General features: G+C 35.8%; 1 protein-coding gene across 1 annotated transcript in view; it reads right to left on the reverse strand.

The window, feature by feature from the left end:
* AUG3 (HAUS augmin-like complex subunit) overlaps positions 1-20741 on the reverse strand; it is a 254323-nt gene that overhangs the window by 187896 nt on the left and 45686 nt on the right. The window contains exon 3 of the mRNA XM_089826625.1: positions 5221-5324. Coding sequence (XP_089682751.1) covers positions 5221-5324 — 104 coding nt within the window. The remainder of the gene's footprint in view (positions 1-5220; positions 5325-20741) is intronic.

The following is a 20741-nucleotide window of genomic DNA, read 5'->3' on the forward strand; positions in this document are numbered from 1 at the left end:
GAAGTAAAGTATGGATCTTTAAATTGTTGGGGTGTGTTCAGCTCACTTTATGGATTAAAAGTGTTTAAACTGTTTAAGTGCGACACAGTCCAGATCCAAGCACTTTATAGCATGACTAATACCCATAATCCTGCCATATTAGACAACCTGCCTTATGGTAAAACACAGAATGTAGAAGTTCAGTTACAAAAGGGACATGTCAACACTACTAACATCCCAACAAGATGGAGACCTAATAGGATGCAAGATGTTGCTCCCAAACTCCACCATTTCTCTCAAAACTACATCGATATTTTACCTAAATCCCTTTCTTCCCCAACATTGAATTCTTTTGTTGAACAATTCCAAGATGCATGTTCTTCCTTCAGCCCCTCTGGTGGTACCAATAGTAGCCGCAAAAAATCCCACTTGGTAGTAGAAGTTGAAGAGGATGCACCTATAAAGAGTAGTCCTAATCTACCTGAACCTATCCAAGCCACAACAAAGGGTAAACAAAAGGCAAAAGACCACCCTTTTTGTCACATGATAAATCATTTTCCTAGGACAGAAACTTTAAAATGGTATAAGGAACAAGAAAATACTTACTAACAAAATGGTAGATGACCACAACAGAACATGGTATTGTCTCTATGTTTCAATGTGTTTTCCAGCACAAGACAGACAAAGAAAAGGAGCCCTGTAGTGAATTCTAACAAAGGAAATATATCTCTAGATTTCGTGAACAGCTGCAACAAAATGTAGATGATTTTTGTACAGATATTTTGTCTTGTAAGCATTTAGTTGGAACCATGCATACAAATATACAGAAAATAGGAAATGTAGTTGTAGAACAACATACTGGTCTTACTGAAATCAAAGATTTTAGGGGTAAACTAAAATTACAGTCTGAGCAAATACTGAACAATCTGCATAAAAATGGAGATGATATACATCTAGTTATAAATCATGTTGAGCATACAAATCAACATCATAGTGCTCTCACACAAAGAGTTGACATTGTAGATCATTCCCTGCAAAAATTCTCCACTTCTTTAGACTAGCTAGTTAATCAAGAATAACAGCCAGAACAAAAAACTTTTGTAATCCCTACTTCTCTACAAATATCTGAGAAGAAAGAAAAACGAAGTCATAGGTTATTGATGGTGAGAACAAGTTGTAATATTCAGCCTTGGTACTCAGATATTGATACGGATGAAGATCTTAAACAAAAAATTGAAGGTTCGATAAATACTTTCTAATCATTGGTACTTTGTCTGGAATAAATGAAGAAAACACTTGTAAATTTATTGTAAATTATTTATGTGGAATTGCTAGAGCTTGGTGGAATGGGAAAAGCAATGCAGAAAAGGATGCCAAACTATACCAGAAATTTACTACTCAGATTAAGGTTGATCAACATACTAGCCAAACTCTACAGTAACAAGTTCAATTAGTTCCAATCAGTTGTTTGATAGATGAATTAGTCAAAGAATTTTGCCCTGAGTTAGTTAATAGAAAGGAGACAACTATCAAGAACATTTCACAAATGAAATGTTGTGATTTGAAAGATTTCTGTACTTACAAGATTTTCGAAAACTTCTGTATCAGCTCACCAATGCGCAGCAAATCAATATGCCTAAAACAAAGTATTAAGAGGGATCGCCATAAAGTATAGCTAATAAAGTTATGGCATATTTAGATTTGAGAAGTCTTATATTAAAAGAATGTCCAATCTCCGATCTGATTCAATTTGCTAAAGATCAGATATTAAAATTTATTGATGATTGCAAATACCAACACAAGTTCACCAAACAGGAAGCACTGAGAACTGTGCCTTCTTTCCCTGACACTTATGGTTGTAATCCTTTCACCAAACTCAGCACATATTACACAATAGACACAAGAAGCACAAAATGGTGCGTTTTCAGCCTCACACTTTTCCTTGCTGGCATTCATGTGCTCCAAAAAATCGTTATCTCCATAAACATTCCCATCTACGTCCTCAATCTTAGCAAATCATTTGCTATAACTGCAACAAGCCAGGTCATAAAGCCCTTGATTGCTCTTGTCGCAATAAAGTCATCAAAGTTGTTTACAGAAATCCTACTGCAATAGCGTGGTGGGATGTTGCAGACGAAGAAGAAGATTTATACATGCAAGATAACATTTTTGAGCCTGTCATAGAAGAAATGTCTGAAGAAGACGATGTTCTTCTTGATGATCTTGCAGCCACCTTGCAAAAGATAGAGCAACAACTTGAAGAGGAAGATGATGAAGATATGCCTACCCTGATGATGAATTACACCCATAGAGGGAGAGGACGACATAATTTGTGGAATAACTAAGGAAGAGGTAGAAGATCCTTTGAACATGTGCAGCCTTTTCAACCACCTGTTATATCTCACCAACCACCATTTCAACAAAATCCAGAATTTGAGGAATTTTCATAAGAATTTCAGGATTTTAATATGTACCAGACAAGAGAGCCCACATAATGGGTATGCCAAAGATCCCTTGTATTTACACCTGTTACTAATGAACAAAAAGATAGGAAATTCTTTAAGCCTTAAAAGGATGTGGTTATTGATCCTATTATTCATGCTCTTTCTCAATATCACATATACTGAACCTCCTCAATTCGTGAGATCTGAGCCATACCTTTTTCTACAAGAAGCCACTGAACCATCAACTAACTATTTCGGCATAAATCACCATCAATTTGCAGTCAAGATTGAAGAAGAATATAGTGATGAAGAGGGAACAATTTCTCCTATTATTCAAGATCTTAATAACGTTAGAATGGTTATGTCTATCTTACCTGAATCAACACCAACGTTAGAACCACACTACTTAGTCCATCTACTCACTGGAAAATTTTCTCAATATATCAGAGTGATTATTAATGGCAAACAATATGATGTTGAAATAGATACCGGAACTTCCTTGTCCTTCTATAAACAAAAAGTCTTGGATAACTGGGAACAGTTGACACAAAAAAACTGTTTATACTGCTTGTGACATCCAAGGAAATGAATTCCAATGTGATGAATACAGTCAACAGTAGACAATCCAGTTAGAGGGAAGAAACTTTAAGTGACTTCTTTCCCATGCAACAAATGCCTGTAGATGTGTTACATGGAGGTAATTTCATAGATGGATACACTCCCTATGGGTGTACAAAGAAAAGCATTATGTCCATGCTGCAAGGAAAAAAAATTAGTACTCCTAGACTTGTGTATGTCTCAGAAAAGTTTGCAGCTACTAACAGGATACAGAATATTGAGCCACTTGCAGAGTTAAAAGCTGCTATTATCCAAGATGTCTGTTCTAAAGATCCACAGAAAGTTTGGGATAAGGAAGTGCCAAAGATGTAGATAAGACTGCAACCAGGAGCAAAAAAGAGACGTGGCAAAAAGATTACAATACCAGCTCATGACTATGCAGATATGCAGGAAGCCATTGAGGAGCTAAGGGAAGTACATTGTCCAATCTCAATCTGATTTCAATAATTATGCATTTATGGTAAATAAGGAATCTGAAAAGAAAAGAATGGTCATAAATTACAGACCTTTAAATGAAATAACACTACCTTTTCCTTATCCAATTCCAGATATATCTTATTTGTTAGAAAAGGTTGCTAGCGCAAAAGTCTTCTCACATCTGACTGCAAATCAGGATTTTACCAGATACAGGTGATGAAAGAAGACCGGCACAAAACAGCATTTAGCTGTCCTTTTGACCATTGTGAATGGACAGTCATGCCCTTCGGAGTCATGAACGCTCCCTCATACTTCCAGGAAAGGATGGAGAACATCTTATGTGGTTGTGAAGATTTCTTATGTGTTTACATTGATGATAATTTAGTTTTGAGTAAGGACATTGATGAGCATAAATCTCATCTTGAAACTTTTTATAGGATATGTTTAAATTCTGGAATTTTTCTGCCCCTCTCTAAAGATTCAATGATCTTCAGACTCTTGTAAGTTATTAGGCATGATTGTGAACTTTAGTAAACTTGAGGTTCAGCCTCACATTAAGACTAAAATCCTTGAATTTCAAGCTCCTCTTAATACAAAGGAGCTGCAAAGATTCTTAGGACTATTAAATCATGTAAATAATTTCTATCCAGGTGGAGGTTTTTATCGAGAACCATTACAGCAACTTCTGACAAAAAGAAAGCCCCAGTGGACTTTAATTAATGAGGAAGCTATAAAGAAAATCCAAGATCTTCCTACATTGTACGTACCAACAACACAAGATTTTATCTTGTATACAGATGCTTCTGATAATGCATGCGGAGGACATTTATGTTTTCTTGAAGGAGGTAAAGAGTATATTGTTGAATATACAAGTGGATTCTTCCCTGCCAAAGTCAAAAAATGGATCTCTTCTGATAAAGAGATTTATGGTATCATCAAATGCTTGAAAACATTTGCTCTAAAATTGATGCATCTTCCTAAATTCATCATTCGTACTGATTGCACAAGGTTCCTTACTTTCAAGGAAAAGGATAATGGAAGAAAGGATGGGAGAGGTAAGTATGTTTGCTGGCAAGAATACTTGAACCAGTACAATTATGAAGCCCAGCATATTCCATGGAAACAAAATAGTGGTGCTGATTACCAAAGCAGACAACTTCTTGGAGTACTCATGCAGAATCCAATTAATCCTCCTCCTTATCCAGGATTCTATCTTTCTAAGGAATTTAATGGTTATTCTCGAACATTAAATGAAGTTGCCCAAAGAAAGTGCCATCTCAAAGGAGTCAATCATAAATTCCAACACTATGCAACATACGTAGACAACACAGTCTCTAACTTAGGATGCATCATTGAAACTGTGATTACAAAATAACACCTATGGAGAATTCACTCTTCTCAGGATAAAGACAAAAGGTTTGTATGAGCATATTTGTAATCTTCCTAATGTTTCTAAATTAAATTGACATTCTCATGTGCATAAAAGAGAGTACCGGCAGCCAAAAAAGGCATCAATGCCACTTCTAATATAGATATCACAATTTATTTTCCTCAAAATAGCTAGCTTGTATTAACATATTGTCAATCACCAAAAAGTCTTTATATTTCACTGCACGTTCATGTGCATAGACAAGAGAAAGTTAGTAACAAAATACAGCATCAACAAAAGTTTATTTATCCTAAAGGATTCACTTGTGTTCTTAGTATAAATATTATTCAATATGATACCTCCTGAAAATAATATATTTTAAACCAGATATACCTGATTTCTGTCAGAGATTCCTCTGTCCCCAAAACAGCTTCTTGATTGGTTCTCCTGCTAGAAAATGCAGAAATACTTTCATAAGCAAAATCCAGATCCTCTCCCTACAAGTGAAAAAGCAAGTGTTAATTGTAAATTAGGTATGACAATGTGATAAAAGCTTGTAACTCAACAGGAAACCATCAAGAACGTTCCAATGGCATAATATATACTGCACTTAAGAAGAAACAAAGCAATAAGATGACGAATTGGTATGTGAAAGAAAAACAAACAAGGCACCAACACTAATAACATATACCAATTCTAGCAGGTACTCAAAGGAAGCAGTGCTTAGCACACAGGACATGTGGATATGAGAACAACATGATAGTGATCTATTTTTTAACAAAGGTTTTCGCGTGGCCTTAAATTGTTTGTTTGTTCAAGACTGATGACTTCAAGACTGTTAAACTGTTTTGATTTTGTAGCCTGCAGCCCTAAGACTGATTGGTAGACAGGTTATTTTCTTTTGTATAAAGACAAAATTAATGGTTTTGAACTCAAAAGCAGCATATATGTATGGAATTGTTAAATTGAACTTACCTCGATAATATATGAAAAAAGTTGTTGTTTCAATTATTACTCTCTCTCTCTCTCTGGTTGCAAATGCATGATCTGAAGTAGTGGAAGTTTATAGTTTAATTCAGCCAGTTCGTTGTATTCACCTGTCATTCATTTGCGGAATTCGTTGTATTACCAATCCATTCACTAGCATAATCTGCTACATTAAATGATTCATATTTATCTGTCAGATTATTTATACTCGTAGAATTAACGTCTTAATCGTTTTAAAAGCAGACAGTAGACTACATCACAGTTTGCACTTAATTTCAGTCTCAGTTTGATATCTAATACAAAGTAATTGGTAGATATTTGCTTGATATTAACAATGATCAATAGATCAATATATACAAGCAGAATGAACGACGTTTCCTTAGGAAACGATCGTAAAGAACAGAAACATTCTATTCTAGCTAATAGAAAACTAACAGTTATCTAGATGCTACCTAAACATTAGAAACATTCAAAAATTTACAATAGATTACAAATAGATAACCATTAACTAATAATAAAAGCTATCTATTATCGTAATACCCTCCCTTAATGGTTAATCTACCCACAACACCAAGCAGTCCTCTGAGTTTGACAAACTTATTAGGACCAAGAGGCTTAATGAGAATGTCTACATTTTGATCCGCTATAGGAACATACCACAAGTCTAATCTCCCATCTTCAACCAATTGTCGTATTTAGTGACAGTGAACATCCACATGCTTTGTTCGTTCATGGAAGACTGGATTTCGTGCTAATTTGATAACAAACAAAGTTGTTGGTCCTGTTAGTGACATTTGCATATCCCCAGGCATCCGACGAAGCCAAACAGCTTCACATCCTACCTTAAGAGTCTCTCTGTATTCAACCTTTATGGAGGAGAGAGAAATTGTCTGTTACTTCTTATCGGTCCATGTGACAACACCAGATCCCAAACTGAACAAATATATAGAACTTGACTTTTTATCGTCAACAGAGCCTGCCCGAATCTGAATCTGTGAAACCACTGAGTCTACGATGAGGACTCTAAGGGTAAAAAAGTCCATAATCTATAGTGCCCTTCACATAACAAAGCACACACTTTGTTGCCATCCAATGATCAACCTTGGAACCTATCATAAAGTGTGAGACGTAGCTGACTGTGAAGCTGATATCAGGCCTAGTAGCAGAGAGGTAGATGAGGCTGCCTACTAGTTGCATGTATGTAGTATCATCAACGGGAGGAGAATCAGACTTGGCTGATAACTTGAGACCTTTCTCCATGGGTGTAGATGCAGGATTGCAATCCTGCATACGGAATTTGCCTAACAAATCCCTGGCATATTCAGACTAAGAGATGAACATACCAAAAGACTATTGCCAAACATTAGCACCTAAGCAATAATGCATAAGCCCAAGGTCAATCTTATCAAAAGAATGGCATAAATTATGTTTGATTCCTTGAATCAAAGACGTCAAACTGCCAATGATATTAGATCATCCACATAAATAACCAGAAGGATGATGTCACTGCCACGAGTCTTGATGTACAAATTTGAGTTTGAAGAACTCCTCTAGAAGCCTTGATGCTTAAGGTACTTATCAATTTTCATGTACCATGCCAGAGGGGCCTACTTTAAGCCATAGAGACTTTCACTAATCTACAAACCTGGTGTTCTTTACCAGCAACCTTGAAACTAGGAGGTTGCGTCACGTAGACCTCTTCGTGAAGATCACCATTCAAAAAAGAACTCTTGACGTCTATCTAATGGACCTTCCAACCAAATTGTGCTTTCATGGCTAAGACTAATTTGATTGTGCTAATCTTTGTAGTAGGAGCAAAGATCTCCTCATAATCAATGCCCTGACGTTTAGATAAGCCCTTCGCAATAAACGAGCTTTGTACTAATCCAAAGTACCATCAAATTTGTATTTGATTTTGTAAACCCATTTGCAGCCAATGGGTTTCTTCCCTAGTGGAAGATCAAAAAGGACCCAGATGTTATTCTTTAGCAAGCTCTAGTGTTCAAGTGTCATGGCCTATTCCCACTCTGGAATTCCTTTAGCCTCAAAATATGTTTAAGGTTCAAACACACTGTGTATGTTGGCGATTAGAGAAAAATTAACTAACTCTATATGTTTACTCTTTTTTCGAGCAGTTCTCCCATCAATGAGATCATCGTCTCAAAGATCAACAAGTGTCTTAACCCACCACTTAGACCAGAGAGGAGAATGACCAACATTGGTATCAGGACATACTCTATGATCAGGTTCCTCATCAGAAGAATTTGGATCAAACTCAAGTGAAGCATCTAAAAATCTAGGTGATCCTAAAGCAGAAGTTGGAGGTGTTTGTATAGGGATCACTAGTATAACTAGACCTACAGGGGCTCCTAGATCCCTTCCATCACGTGGACCTAAGGAAAACCTAACTCCCAAATCATGGACCTTTATAGGCTGGTCTAATGGATCAAGAACAGGAGAAATAGGCAGGAATGGTCCTCATTGCACATGACTGACTACATCACGACTATACATGAGACCAGATGTCTCAGTGTCATTCAAGTGGTAGGCTTTGTGAAGATTATTGTATCTAGGATCCAAACAAAAGCAAGAGAGCCAAAAACCTTCAAGTGGTTGATTTCGGGCTTGCAACCTGACCAACCCTCTTCAGGAATCATACCTTTATCCACCACTATAAGTGACTAGTTCAAAAGATAACCTCTAATGTCAGCTTCTCTTGACCAAAACTTCTTCGGAATATGTCTGGATTTGAGCATAGATCAATCCATCTCCATGATTGTTATGTTCCGAACGTTCAACCTCATGTTTTGTTGTGGTGTGTGGGGTCTGGTTAACTAGCATTTGATGCCATGAGCATCCAAAAAGCTAAAGAATTCATTAGAACAAAATTCCAACCATTGTCTAACCTAAGAGTAATAATAGATTTCCCAAAATCTTTTTCACCTAAAGGTTTAAACTTCTAAAATACAAGAAATACATTTGATTTCATTTTAAGAAAATATACTTGAGTTTTTCTGCTGAAATTATCAAAAAACAATGGAAAATACATGGACCCAAGAAAAGGAGTGGCCATAGGGTCACAGATATCAAAGTGAACAAACTAAAGTACCTAAGAAGATCACCATGAATCGCCACCAGTGAAAGGTGTGATGTTGCTTCCCAGCCTGGCATGCATCAAAAACTCCAAGATGTTGACTCTGAATCTTTGGCAAATCGAGTACAAGCTTTTCCCAAGCAAGCTACGAGAGATAATGTTAATCCTATATAACTCAAATAATATAATGGTCTAAAGTGCACGCCTTACGGGTCTAGCAGAACATTAATATCCTTTGAAGGATTCAACATATTTTATACCTTATGGATTTTCCCTGATCGGCATCTCTTTAGAGCATATGATTTAGTCATTAATATAGCATTGTATATTAGTAGAATTACTAACTAATCCTAATTATGCATGAGACGTGGATTTGGATTAGTTTAGCCATTTGGTTTGTGGGCCGACCTAGGAAGAGTATGTCCTTTCCTAGGACGAGTCTTGGGTGCCCTATATATGTGAGATAGGGATGTGCATAAAGGACACACAAACAAACAACAAGTCTGCTCCTTTAGCATCCTCTACCTCATTCAATTTTATTGCAGAATTTGTATCTCACTAAGAAGGTCGAATATATTATTCTGAATTGATCAACTTCAACTCCAATTCAAAGAAAATTTTACATCAGCCTGTTCCAATAGAATTTGCAAAATATTTACATGGTATCAGAGCTCTGGTAGTCGAACCTAGGCTCTGCAAATTGAATAATCAGACTTAAATTATATCTAGCATCAATCTCCTATCTTCAATGGCATACACAATCAGACCCGAGGACAGGTTTGATGGGAAAGAACATTTTGATGCTTGGAAATTCAGAATCATGATGATTTTTGAAGAGAATGATGTAAAATAATTTGTTGATTCAGCATCCAGACAACCTACTGTATGGAGTAAAGGAAATAAGAAAGTCATTCAAATCATATTAGATGGAGTCAAAAATGATATAGTACCCATGCTAACTAAACATCAAACAGCATTTGCTATGATGACTGCATTACTAAATGCATATGAGGTTAACAATGCAATTAGAGTTCTCGCACTAAAAACGCAGCTAAATTACATACAAATAAAGAAGGGAGAATCGATGAATTCTTACTTCCTAAGCGTGGCCAACCTAAGAGATGAACTTGCAAGTATAGAAACCATCATTAATGACACGGAACTAACACTGATGGCTATAGCTGGATTACCAGATTCAAGGGAAACTTTCGCAGAAAGAGTAAGTGCCAAAGATAAACTTCCTAAATTCAATAGACTTAAGGGAGATTGTCATCAAGAAGAATCCAAAAAACTAAAGAAATGAGGGAAATTGAAAATGCAAGATGAAGAACTTGATGTTCTTAATACAAACTCCTCTAAAGGAAACAAGAAGTATTTCAAGAAGAAAAGAGGTAATCAAAAGAAAGAAAAACCTAAGAAAGATCAATCCAAAATAAAATGCTTCAGATGTGAAAAGTTTGGACACTACAGATCTAATTGCCCTGAGAAATCTAAACAACAACTGAACTGTACAAATATTACTAGGGAAGAAGATAACTATGATCCTGAGAATTGTGTATTTTATTCGTCACTATCAAATCGAGTCTCAAGTAAAGCATGGGTGATTGATAGTGGATCTTCTAGACATGTTATAGGATACAAAGAAGCAATACACTCTATATCAGACAAGGTTGATCGCAAAGTCACCATTGGTAGTAATTCAGCACATTCCGTCAAAGGAATTGGAAATTGCACATTGAAACTAAACTCGGGAAATTCTCTTCTTCTCAAAGGAGTGCTCTGTGTACCAGAAATAAAAAGAGATCTAATTTCTGTTACAATTCTTGAAGATGATGGACATAATGTTGCATTGATGGACAGTAAAGTAATAACCTGGGCTAAGAACTCCTCAATTAAGAAAGCAAAATTGATTGGTCAAAGAAATGGGTATTTGTACGAATCAAATTTAGAACCTAGTCGATCTATATAAGCCTTAATTCATGAAGCTGCGAATATAAATGAAATATGGCAAAGAAGGTTAGGACATCTAAATTTCAAAACTTTATCAACTATGGAAAAGATGGTTACTAGTTTACCTAAACTAAATAAAGATCACTAAAGCATATGCAAAGGATGCGCTCTGGGTAAGAACACCAAAAGTTCATTTCATCATAGCACTAGAAAAACTAACAATGTTTTGGAATTAATCCACTCATATTTATGTGGACCTATGTCTGTTCCTTCTCTCGAAGGATTCTGGTATTATATTCTGTTCATAGATGACTTCTCTAGCAAAAGTTGGATTTACTTCTTAAAATGCAAAGAATCAGAAGTAATCCTAAAGAGATTTAAAGAATTTAAAACCTTAACTGAAAACTTATCAAGACATAAAATTAAAACTCTTAGAACGGATAATGGAGGGGAATACACCTCAGATTTGTTTAAAAGTTTTTCTAAAGAAACAGGAATTAAGTGGGAGTATACCGTTCCATATAACCCTCAACAAAACAAGGTAGCAAAGAGGAAGAATAGAACAACTATAGAAGCTACAAGAGCTATGATATTTGATCAAAATCTAGAATATTATCTTTGGGCAGAAGTTTCTTGTATTGTTGTCTATATTCAAAACAGAAGTCCTCACTCCTACCTTAGAGATAAAACTCTTGAATAAGTCTTTACTAAGGTTAAACCGAATATAAGTCATCTTAGGATTTTTGGGTGCCTTGTATATATCCATGTTCCATATGAAAAGAGAACTAAGTTAGAACCCTCCAAGAGGAAAGGTATTTTTGTAGGGTATAGTGAAACATCTAAAGCATATAGGATTTTCATACCTAGTTAGAAACATATTGAACTTAGTAGAGATGTAATTTTTGAAGAAGATTTAGCATTCAAAAGAGCCCTAAGTTTTGAAAAACCCTCTCCTTTACCTAGTTCTGAAAGAAATATTGAAACTGAGTCTCAGCGGGAGAACAAGATGAAATTCAAAATATAATCTTGAAGAAACTCAAAATTCTGAGAAAAGACCACTTTGGGCAATAAAAACAGTAAAGAAAGCACAAGACTTCACTTCACCATCGGGAACAATTAGAGAAAGCAAAAGACCCAAAAGATTTTCTACTTATACAACAAACATGAATGATTTGTCTAAATTAGAACCAACCAATGTTTTAGATGTTATTAAACATACAGCTTGGAAAGATGCTATGACAAAAGCATACCAATTTATTATGAAAAATGATGTTTGGGAAATTGTTCGAAGACCTGAAAGAAAATTTGTTGTCTCTTCCCAATGGATATTTAAAATAAAGCACGTTACTGACAGTAGCATTGAAAAATCTATAGACAGATTTGTAGCTAGGGGATTCTCCCAGAAAAAAGGGATTGATTATGAAGAAACCTTTGCTTTTGTTGCCAAATACACCTCTATAAGAATAGTCCTAGCCATTGTAGCATACAAGGGAAGGAAAGTACATCAGATGGATGTAAAAACAGCATTCTTGAATGGAAAGATTACAATAGAGGTATATTTGGAACATCCTGAAGGTTTTGAAACTCATGACCCTAAAGTTTTTGTTTGCAGGCTCAAGAAAGCTCTCTATGGGCTTAAACAAACTCCAAGGGATTGGTACGAAAAAATTGATAAGTATCTCACCCGCTTAGGATTCTCCAAGAACAAAGCTGATCCGAATCTATATTATAAAAGGGATAAAGATGATATGGTAATTTTGATACTATATATTGATGATTTACTAATAAAAGGTGATGATTATCTCATAGATCAATGCAAAAAAGATCTAATCAGAGAATTCGAGATGAAAGATTTGGGACCCCTTCATTACTTCAAGGGAAGTATACATTAGATATTTTGAAGAGATTTGGAATGTGGAATTCCAAGTGTATGTCTTCTCCAATGGAAACTAATCTACACAAACTTAAAGAAGCAACAACAAAATCACCTTCCATATATTCTACTCTCTACAGCCAAATGATTGGGTCTCTTATGTACTTGGTAAATACAAGACCCGATATTTGCTATGTTGTTAATGCCTTAAGTCAATGTGTGCGCCAAAGGAGATTCACCTAGTTGCAATCAAACATATTATGAGATACTTACAAGGCACTCTTAATCTTGGGCTCAAATATGAGAAAGTTGACTTAGATTTACATGGATTCACGGACTTAGATTGGGGTGGAAGTGTTAAAGACAGAAAAAGTACTTCAGGATGTTGTTTAGTTTAGGATCAGCAATGATATCTTGGATATGCAGAAAACAGTCTTCAGTAGCACAAAGTTCCACAAAAGTCGAATACATTGCAGCAGCGATGGCCTCCCAGAAAGCAGTTTGGCTTAGAAAGTTACTCGTGGGATTATTTGCGCAAGCCATGAATACTATGATTATTCATTGTGATAATCAGACTTCCATCAAGCTTTGAGTGAATCCAATTTTTATGACAGGACCAAGCATATCAAAATTCCTTACCATTATGTAAGGGATATGGTAGACAAGAATACTGTAAAATTAGAATACATTTGGACTGCAGATCAGACAACAGATATTCTCACCAAACCTTTCTCTAGAGTGAAGATAGATCACTTCAGGAAAAGACTTGGTATGGTTGAATTATAATTCATTTGGATTCTTTAAATTATTAATAAAATAATTTTACTATTAGGCTATTGACTGTTATGGGCTCCACCATTTCTATTCATTATTTTACAGGTGATGATCTCTAAGATAATGAACACTTATATGAATGACATTATGAGAAATGACGATCTCTTAGATAATGTGCTAAATAATAGAGTTCTACTATAAGATCTAGATGAGTTCAAGATCACAGTGTGAAGTAGACATTGCTATGTCTATAAATAACAATTTAGATAAAGGAAGAATTTTATTATTCTCTGGAGTTTACCCTGTGTTCTGCTATATCTTAACTCAGGATCATGTTGTGATAAAGGAATACCAGTACCTATGAGTCACAACTTGGATAAATGAAGAATATATTTATTCTCTAGATATTATCATGTATATTGTATTCATTGCAATATTGTTATCATAAATATAAGCGATAAGTCGTATCACAGTAGATGTGGTAATATAACATTGTATCATGTGTTTAGTAATACCGCATGCTTTGAAGATTCAAATAGATATAGAGTATCAATCTTTCCTATTCATCATAATTGATGATGCTAAATATGGTTATCTCTCATTATGATTATCAAGTTAAGAGGGAGTGTTAATCCTAATATAACTCAACTAATATAATGGTCTGAAGTGCAGGCCTTATAGGTCTAGCAGAGCATTAATATCCTTTGAAGGATTCGACATATTTAATACCTTATGGCTTATGCCTGATCGACGTCTCTAGAGCATATGATTTAGTTCTTAATATAACATTGTATGTTAGTAGAATTACTAACTAATCATAATTATGCATGAGACAGTGATCTGGGTTAATTTAGCCATTTGGTTTGTAGGTTGACCTAGGAAGAGTTATGTCCATTCCTAGGACATGAGTCTTGGGTGCCCTATATATATATATATATATATCACTAAGAAGGTCGAATATATTGTTCAGAATTGATCAACTTCAACTCTAGTTCAAAGAAGATTTTATATCAGTCAGTTCTAATAGAATTTGCAGAATATTTACAGATAATGCAAATTTAAGTGCCTATAGCGCTGATGCCAAATTGTGTTGATTGAAGACCACTGAGCATTCATACCTAAGTTCCAAGAATCACTAGAACCAATAAGTTGAAAAAGAACATGATCCTCGAGACCTATTGCAACGATAGACTGAATTGCCCTATTAGTGATGGTAAACTAATGTGAACTAAAGATGACATCCAACTATGGAGAGTGTCGCAACAACTAACTAATTTAGAGTAGATTTAGTTCCATCCCTGGAACCTAGTACACATCGAGGAAAATGGGATTTCTCCCAGAAGACAGAATCTGAATGTTGCCTTACCGACAACGGTGTACTCTTCTCTGCCACTAAAAATAACAGAATCTGAATAAGGTTGGTAGCCATTGAATCAGTCTATACAGTGGGTGAAATGACAAGAGGCAACTAAATCAATGTACCAGGTAAACGACTTCACATGATCTGCAGGTTTTTTAGCCATTAAGGTGTAACAGGCAAATTTTGTTTGATCAGGGTGCGTTGCACTATTTGCTTCGGGCTGCCAACCTCGTTCTGAGATTGGGCAGCTACGCGTTTCTGACATTCAACCTTCATGTGACCATACTTGTGGCAATAGTTGCATTGAATGTTCTTTTTCTTGGAGCCTTCTAAAGATGGAGCAGAGGAATTTTGCAAAGAAGACTGTAGAGACTTGCCTTTATCCTATTGAAAGGATTTAGCAACAAAGGCTTTCTCTATCGAGGTAGAGCTAGAACTGCTACCAAACTATTGTTTCAACCTATCTTGTTGAAGCAAAAGTGTGCGGAGATCTGTGAACTTCAAATCAACACCAGTAGAAGTGATGTTGAGAGTCTCGATAAAATGCCCGTAGGACTTGCGCAAACTTTTAAGGGTTATGAACACAATGTCCTCTTTCTCCATCTTGCGTCCAATGGCAAGCAACTAATTACAGATGTCTCGAACCCTATTCAGCTGTTTCTAAAGCGATTTCTGCTCATCCATGATAATAGAAAACAAAGTGTTCTTGAGAAAGAAGGCTTTGCTTTTGTCTGAAGTCTTATGACGTTTCTTGAGATGCTCCCATATCTCAAAAAACACACCCAAGAACTTGTAATCAAAAAAAAAATTGCTCCCAGAAAATTAGTGTTTTCAAAGAAAACCCTATTCGACGGCCAGTGAGGGAAAAAATCGTAGAAAAATAACGAGTGTAGGTAGAAAACATTCATTTTTGTTTCAAAGATAAGCGTGCATGGATAGATTTTGCTAGAGATGGCAGATTTGACACCAAAACTGGTGTATCAGCCACGCAATAAAGAGTATCGGCTGCAAGAGACATCTGGAAAAACGTCTATAAAAACCCCTACAAAAAGTGACGTTTGTTAACTGCTAAAAATCAGATGATTTGAAGCCTTCAATCACGTCTGGAAATCGCAAGAAGAGGGCAGAAAACTCATCCTAAAAAAAGTGAAAATATATAGGAAATTGCGATTTTCCAGTTGTGATTTGCACATCTTGTATCAAAACCCTAGCCGAAACTTGGTATCATGAAGTAGATAAAATAAGAAAAAAAAAAATTCAAAAATATAGCTCAAATAATTTCAACAGGAAATTATTATTATTTTCAAAAAAATTTGACCTTGCTCTGATACTATATTATGACGTAATTGGTAATTATTTGTTTGATATTAACAATGATAAATAGATCAATATATACAAGAAGAATGAACAATGTTCCCTTAAAAAACGAGCATAAAGAATTGAACTATTATTAGAAATATTAGAAATATTCTAATATTTACAAACGATTACAAATAAATAACCATTAACTAATAATAGAAGCTATCTATTATCGTAATAATATCCATCCACATTCTGATTTCTAGTTGTAAAAACACCTTAATTGAGCTTCAAATTAATTATGCGGTAAATGTATGGTTTCTGTGTGATATTACAGTAATCAGAATACAACTATGTGTTTGGAATTTCTGTCTTTTATACATTGTTCTACTTCCTGTCACAACAGTGACAGAAAGCAGAAACATTTGCTTGGTGTCTTTGATTAAAAGAATGTGAAGTGGAAAACAATCTGAGAAGAATAATTTAAAAGGCAATAATTACAGACAAGTGTGAAGTAGTTTGGGATTGTTGTGTCATTAATCATAAGAGTGTTTCATTTGTTTGCTGGACATAGGAATTAGCCTTTGTTATTAAGTTTCAACATTTACTCAGGGTGTTTATTGTTTTAAATGAGAAGGGTTTTCATTTCAAAGAAGAGTGTTTCAATACTTCTGATTCAGTTTAGATGAGTGCATGTATTTCAATTATAGTAGGTTGTGTGATTGATTTTCAAACATAAGATTAGAGAATGTTTTATAGAGAATGTTTTAATTCTTAAAGTGCATTCATCCACACTCAATTTACCATCTTCACCCCTTGAGCAAACAGCTGTTATTTCTCTCATCAGTTTTACAACCCCGGATCAGCACTTTTAGGTACAACTAGGAATATAAGAAGAAATTACACCATGGTTGCACCCTACAATATTCATGGCTGAAATTACCAGGAAAGAATGCTAGCAATCTGGCCTCTTTTTCTCAGTTGTCTAGATGTACTGTTCAATGTATCTGGCAAAGACTTCTACAAAGCTGAGAGTAAAACCTTGGGCAATCTTAATCTGGAACTCCACTTTTTAATAGGGAATAATAAACAGCAGATGGATATTGACATCCAGAAGTTAATATCTGAAAATGAATTGAACTGTTCTCAGAATAATATATCATCTGAAATTGCAGAAACAAAACTCAGGAAAATACACAGCAATGCCCATCATTGGTTCCTTTTTCCAATGTTTTATTCTTAAGATCACCAAAGCCAAATCCCAGCAACCTCTATAAATTGTTAAAGCGTGTAGCTTCAGTCTCACAATAACTGTGATATTCACAGTTAAAACTGATGACATATATATTTTCTGAGATCATTAAGGCATGATCAAAACTAGTTTTCATTTCTTTGATATTTAGATCATGATCAATCTATCTTTTATATCAGGCCGCAGATTTAATGATTGGTAATACATTGATTAATTTGATTTAAATCCGTAACAAATCATGAAGATTAGTTACCACCGAATGGGTGTGAGTATGAATGTCCATGTCTCCATTAGGAGACATGACCATTCATCCCCACACCCTTTCCACTTGATATATATCCTATCTGCCCGAAGTAAACAAGGCATCGAAATCTATTAATGCAAGCACATCAAAGGATCAAAGAAAATTCTGAGTTCACTAATATTGTTTTATCTCTGTTATTACTACACTAAATTTTGCAGATTTTGGAAGCGAATCATGTTCATTGGCATTAGTGATCATACCTACAACACAACTGAGCATCAGTCTGCAAATAAATTAAAATCTGGTGACAAACTTTACATAAATGTCTGGAAATATATGGATATTTGCACAGAGATAGAACATTCCCAGCTGACTGATATGAAGAAACACAGAAATATAATGTGAAGTGTCTTACAATGAATATGCAACTGTATACAACCAGTATCCACTGAGCTTATGCACCATTCTTTAACGATAACAATATCAACAAATGCCCACCATGCAGCTAAATGCACAGAATAGTATAGCAGAAGCTAAAGGGCATCCATTTGCTTACCTTAAGATTTTGCAAATATTTTAAACCCTCAATGGCCTCCACTACAATGCTTGCCAAATGAATGCCTTGTTTTGCAATTTATGTCAGAATGAGACTTCACAAATCTAAAATCTCCTTAAAACTGAAACTAGAAACACCGACGAGAATAACAGAAACACAGAAACACCGACGACAATCACCCCGTTGGCTACAAAAGCACCGACAACAATCATCCCGTCAGCTCCAAAAACACCGACGACAATCACTCCGTCAGCTACAAAAACACCGACGACAATCCAGTCGGCTGCAGAAACACCGATGACAATCCAGTCGGTTGACACAATTTCTACCGACGACAAACTTCCCCTTTAACTTTAAGTCCCCATATCAATAAAGTTAAATATTTTTAATTTAATTCTATAACTCAACTTGATTATAAAATAAATTAATAATCACAACTGATTACTAAAAGCTCTAGTTGGTATTAACAATTACCATCGATAAGATAGTATCTATGATCTACTAATGATACCAACCTGGCCCAACTGACATACAATAAATAGTAAGTATAACAGAACTTCATCCTTGCATCTCAGTTTGTCCTCTAACGAAAAATGTCTAGGCCAAATGGCCTCAATATTGATGACATGTAGCTGCAAGAGTTATCTTTTATACCTGTGATGGTTGTCTCTGTAACATTGTTCTGATCCTATTATATTTCTTCACTATACCTACGTTGAAGGTAGTGGTGATCAAAACTTAGAAATCTGAAAGGGATGTTGTAGGCCCAAATGGATTAGGTGTTGTCATGTTCAATGCGGTTAAATAAATACCATAATTTTTTTGTACAATTCCCACATTACTAATGATACCAACCTGGCCCAACTGACATACTATAAATAGTAAGTATAACAGAACTTCATCCTTGCATCTCAGATTGTCCTCCAATGAAAAATGTCTAGGTTAAATGGCCTCAATATTGGTGACATGTAGCTGCAAGAGTTATATTTTATACCTGAGATGGTTGTCTCTATAACATTGTTCTGATCCTATTATATTTCTTCACTATACCTACGTTGAAGGTAGTGGTGATCAAAACTTAGAAATCTGAAAGGAAAGTAGTAGGCCCAAATGGATTATGTGTCGTCATGTTCAATGCAATTAAATAAATACCATAAATTTGTTGTACAAGTCCCACATTAAAATAATTACAATCAATCATAATGATATGTTAAAGACATTTAAACTAGCAATTGAGAAAAGACAACCATGTATGCTAATAACATATTTAGGATAATCTTTTGGCTATGAGCAAGAGGAGCAGAAGTTTCAAATCTAAAGGTTTTGGTTACAGGGAAGCTTTTGTAGAGGCCCCTAATGGAGAGGAAACTGATGAAAATGCAGATGAAAATAGTAATGAGGGAGGCCAAAGCTGTTATGGTTTGTAGGAATGTTGTTTTCGCTGTTGTTTGGAAGTCATTTGATGATTTTGGGCCTAGTTCGTGGAAGTCCCTGCGCATGCTTGGGAAATTTGATGTGGCGAAAGTGTTTGTCTTTTGTTTTTGGCCCCATGGGTACTAAAGCTTGGCGGTTTCTCTCCTCACTTGGTTGGCCCTATTTTTGGTAAGGCAATGATTTGAGTCCCTGGTGAGTTTTCTATTGCTTAGCCTTGTGGCTAAGCTTGAAGAGGTCAGGTCAAAGATGCTTGTTTGTTACAAGTTCTCTCTCATTTTGTTTCCTCCACTCATGGTTCCCTAAATGTTGTGCAAGTAATGGACATTACTGACTTCAAGTATGGAGTCATCTTCAGTTCCTAACCTAGTGGTATAGCCCCTATGTGGATAGTTCTTGTACATCACTCTTTCTATGCCTTTTGTGGTGTCGTCCATGGATGGAGAGTGTTTGTAGTGTTCGGTGATTGGTCCCTATTGCACATGTGTAGGACTATTTGGGTCATTGAGGCCACTTTAAAAGATTTTTAACTCGCTCCCTTTTGTTTCCTAAAGATTAAAGACGAAGTTGTTTTGTTCGTTGGCAACTAGTGGTTGGAAAACCTCATGTCTTACCTTATCCTCGTGTTTGTCTAAACACAGTTGTTTGGGCGTGTTGGTTGTTCTTGCTTTCACACAAGTGGACAAAGCCCTCTTCGGCCCTACCCTCATGTTCCTGTACTACGCCCTGAGCTCTCCTCATTAGTGCTTGCCTCTTGGACGTCTGTCTTGAAGGGAGAAGGATTACTTTCACCAATATGATGGAGAAGCTCCTTTGTGGTTTGTTCTTGTTTGGTTTCTGTATAAACCTCACCTTTTTGCAAGTTTAGCAAATGTGCTAATTATGCAGTGACTCGACACTCGTCGCGAGTTAGCAAGTCGAGTCAGCTCTGTTGGGTCAAGACAACCCGTGACCTGAACCCACCGAGTCATAGTGGCTGACTTGCCTAACTCGCTGAGTTGGAAGATGCCACGTGATCCGATGGAACCAGGTCATGTGACCTGACGAGTCCGAGCCACGTGACCCAACGAGTCCAAGCTGGGGAAAATTCGGCT

Source organism: Cupressus sempervirens, chromosome 4 (genome assembly GCF_028749045.1).
Source record: "Cupressus sempervirens isolate cs-2001-9-10 chromosome 4, ASM2874904v1, whole genome shotgun sequence".
In the NCBI taxonomy this organism is placed as follows: domain Eukaryota; kingdom Viridiplantae; phylum Streptophyta; class Pinopsida; order Cupressales; family Cupressaceae; genus Cupressus; species Cupressus sempervirens.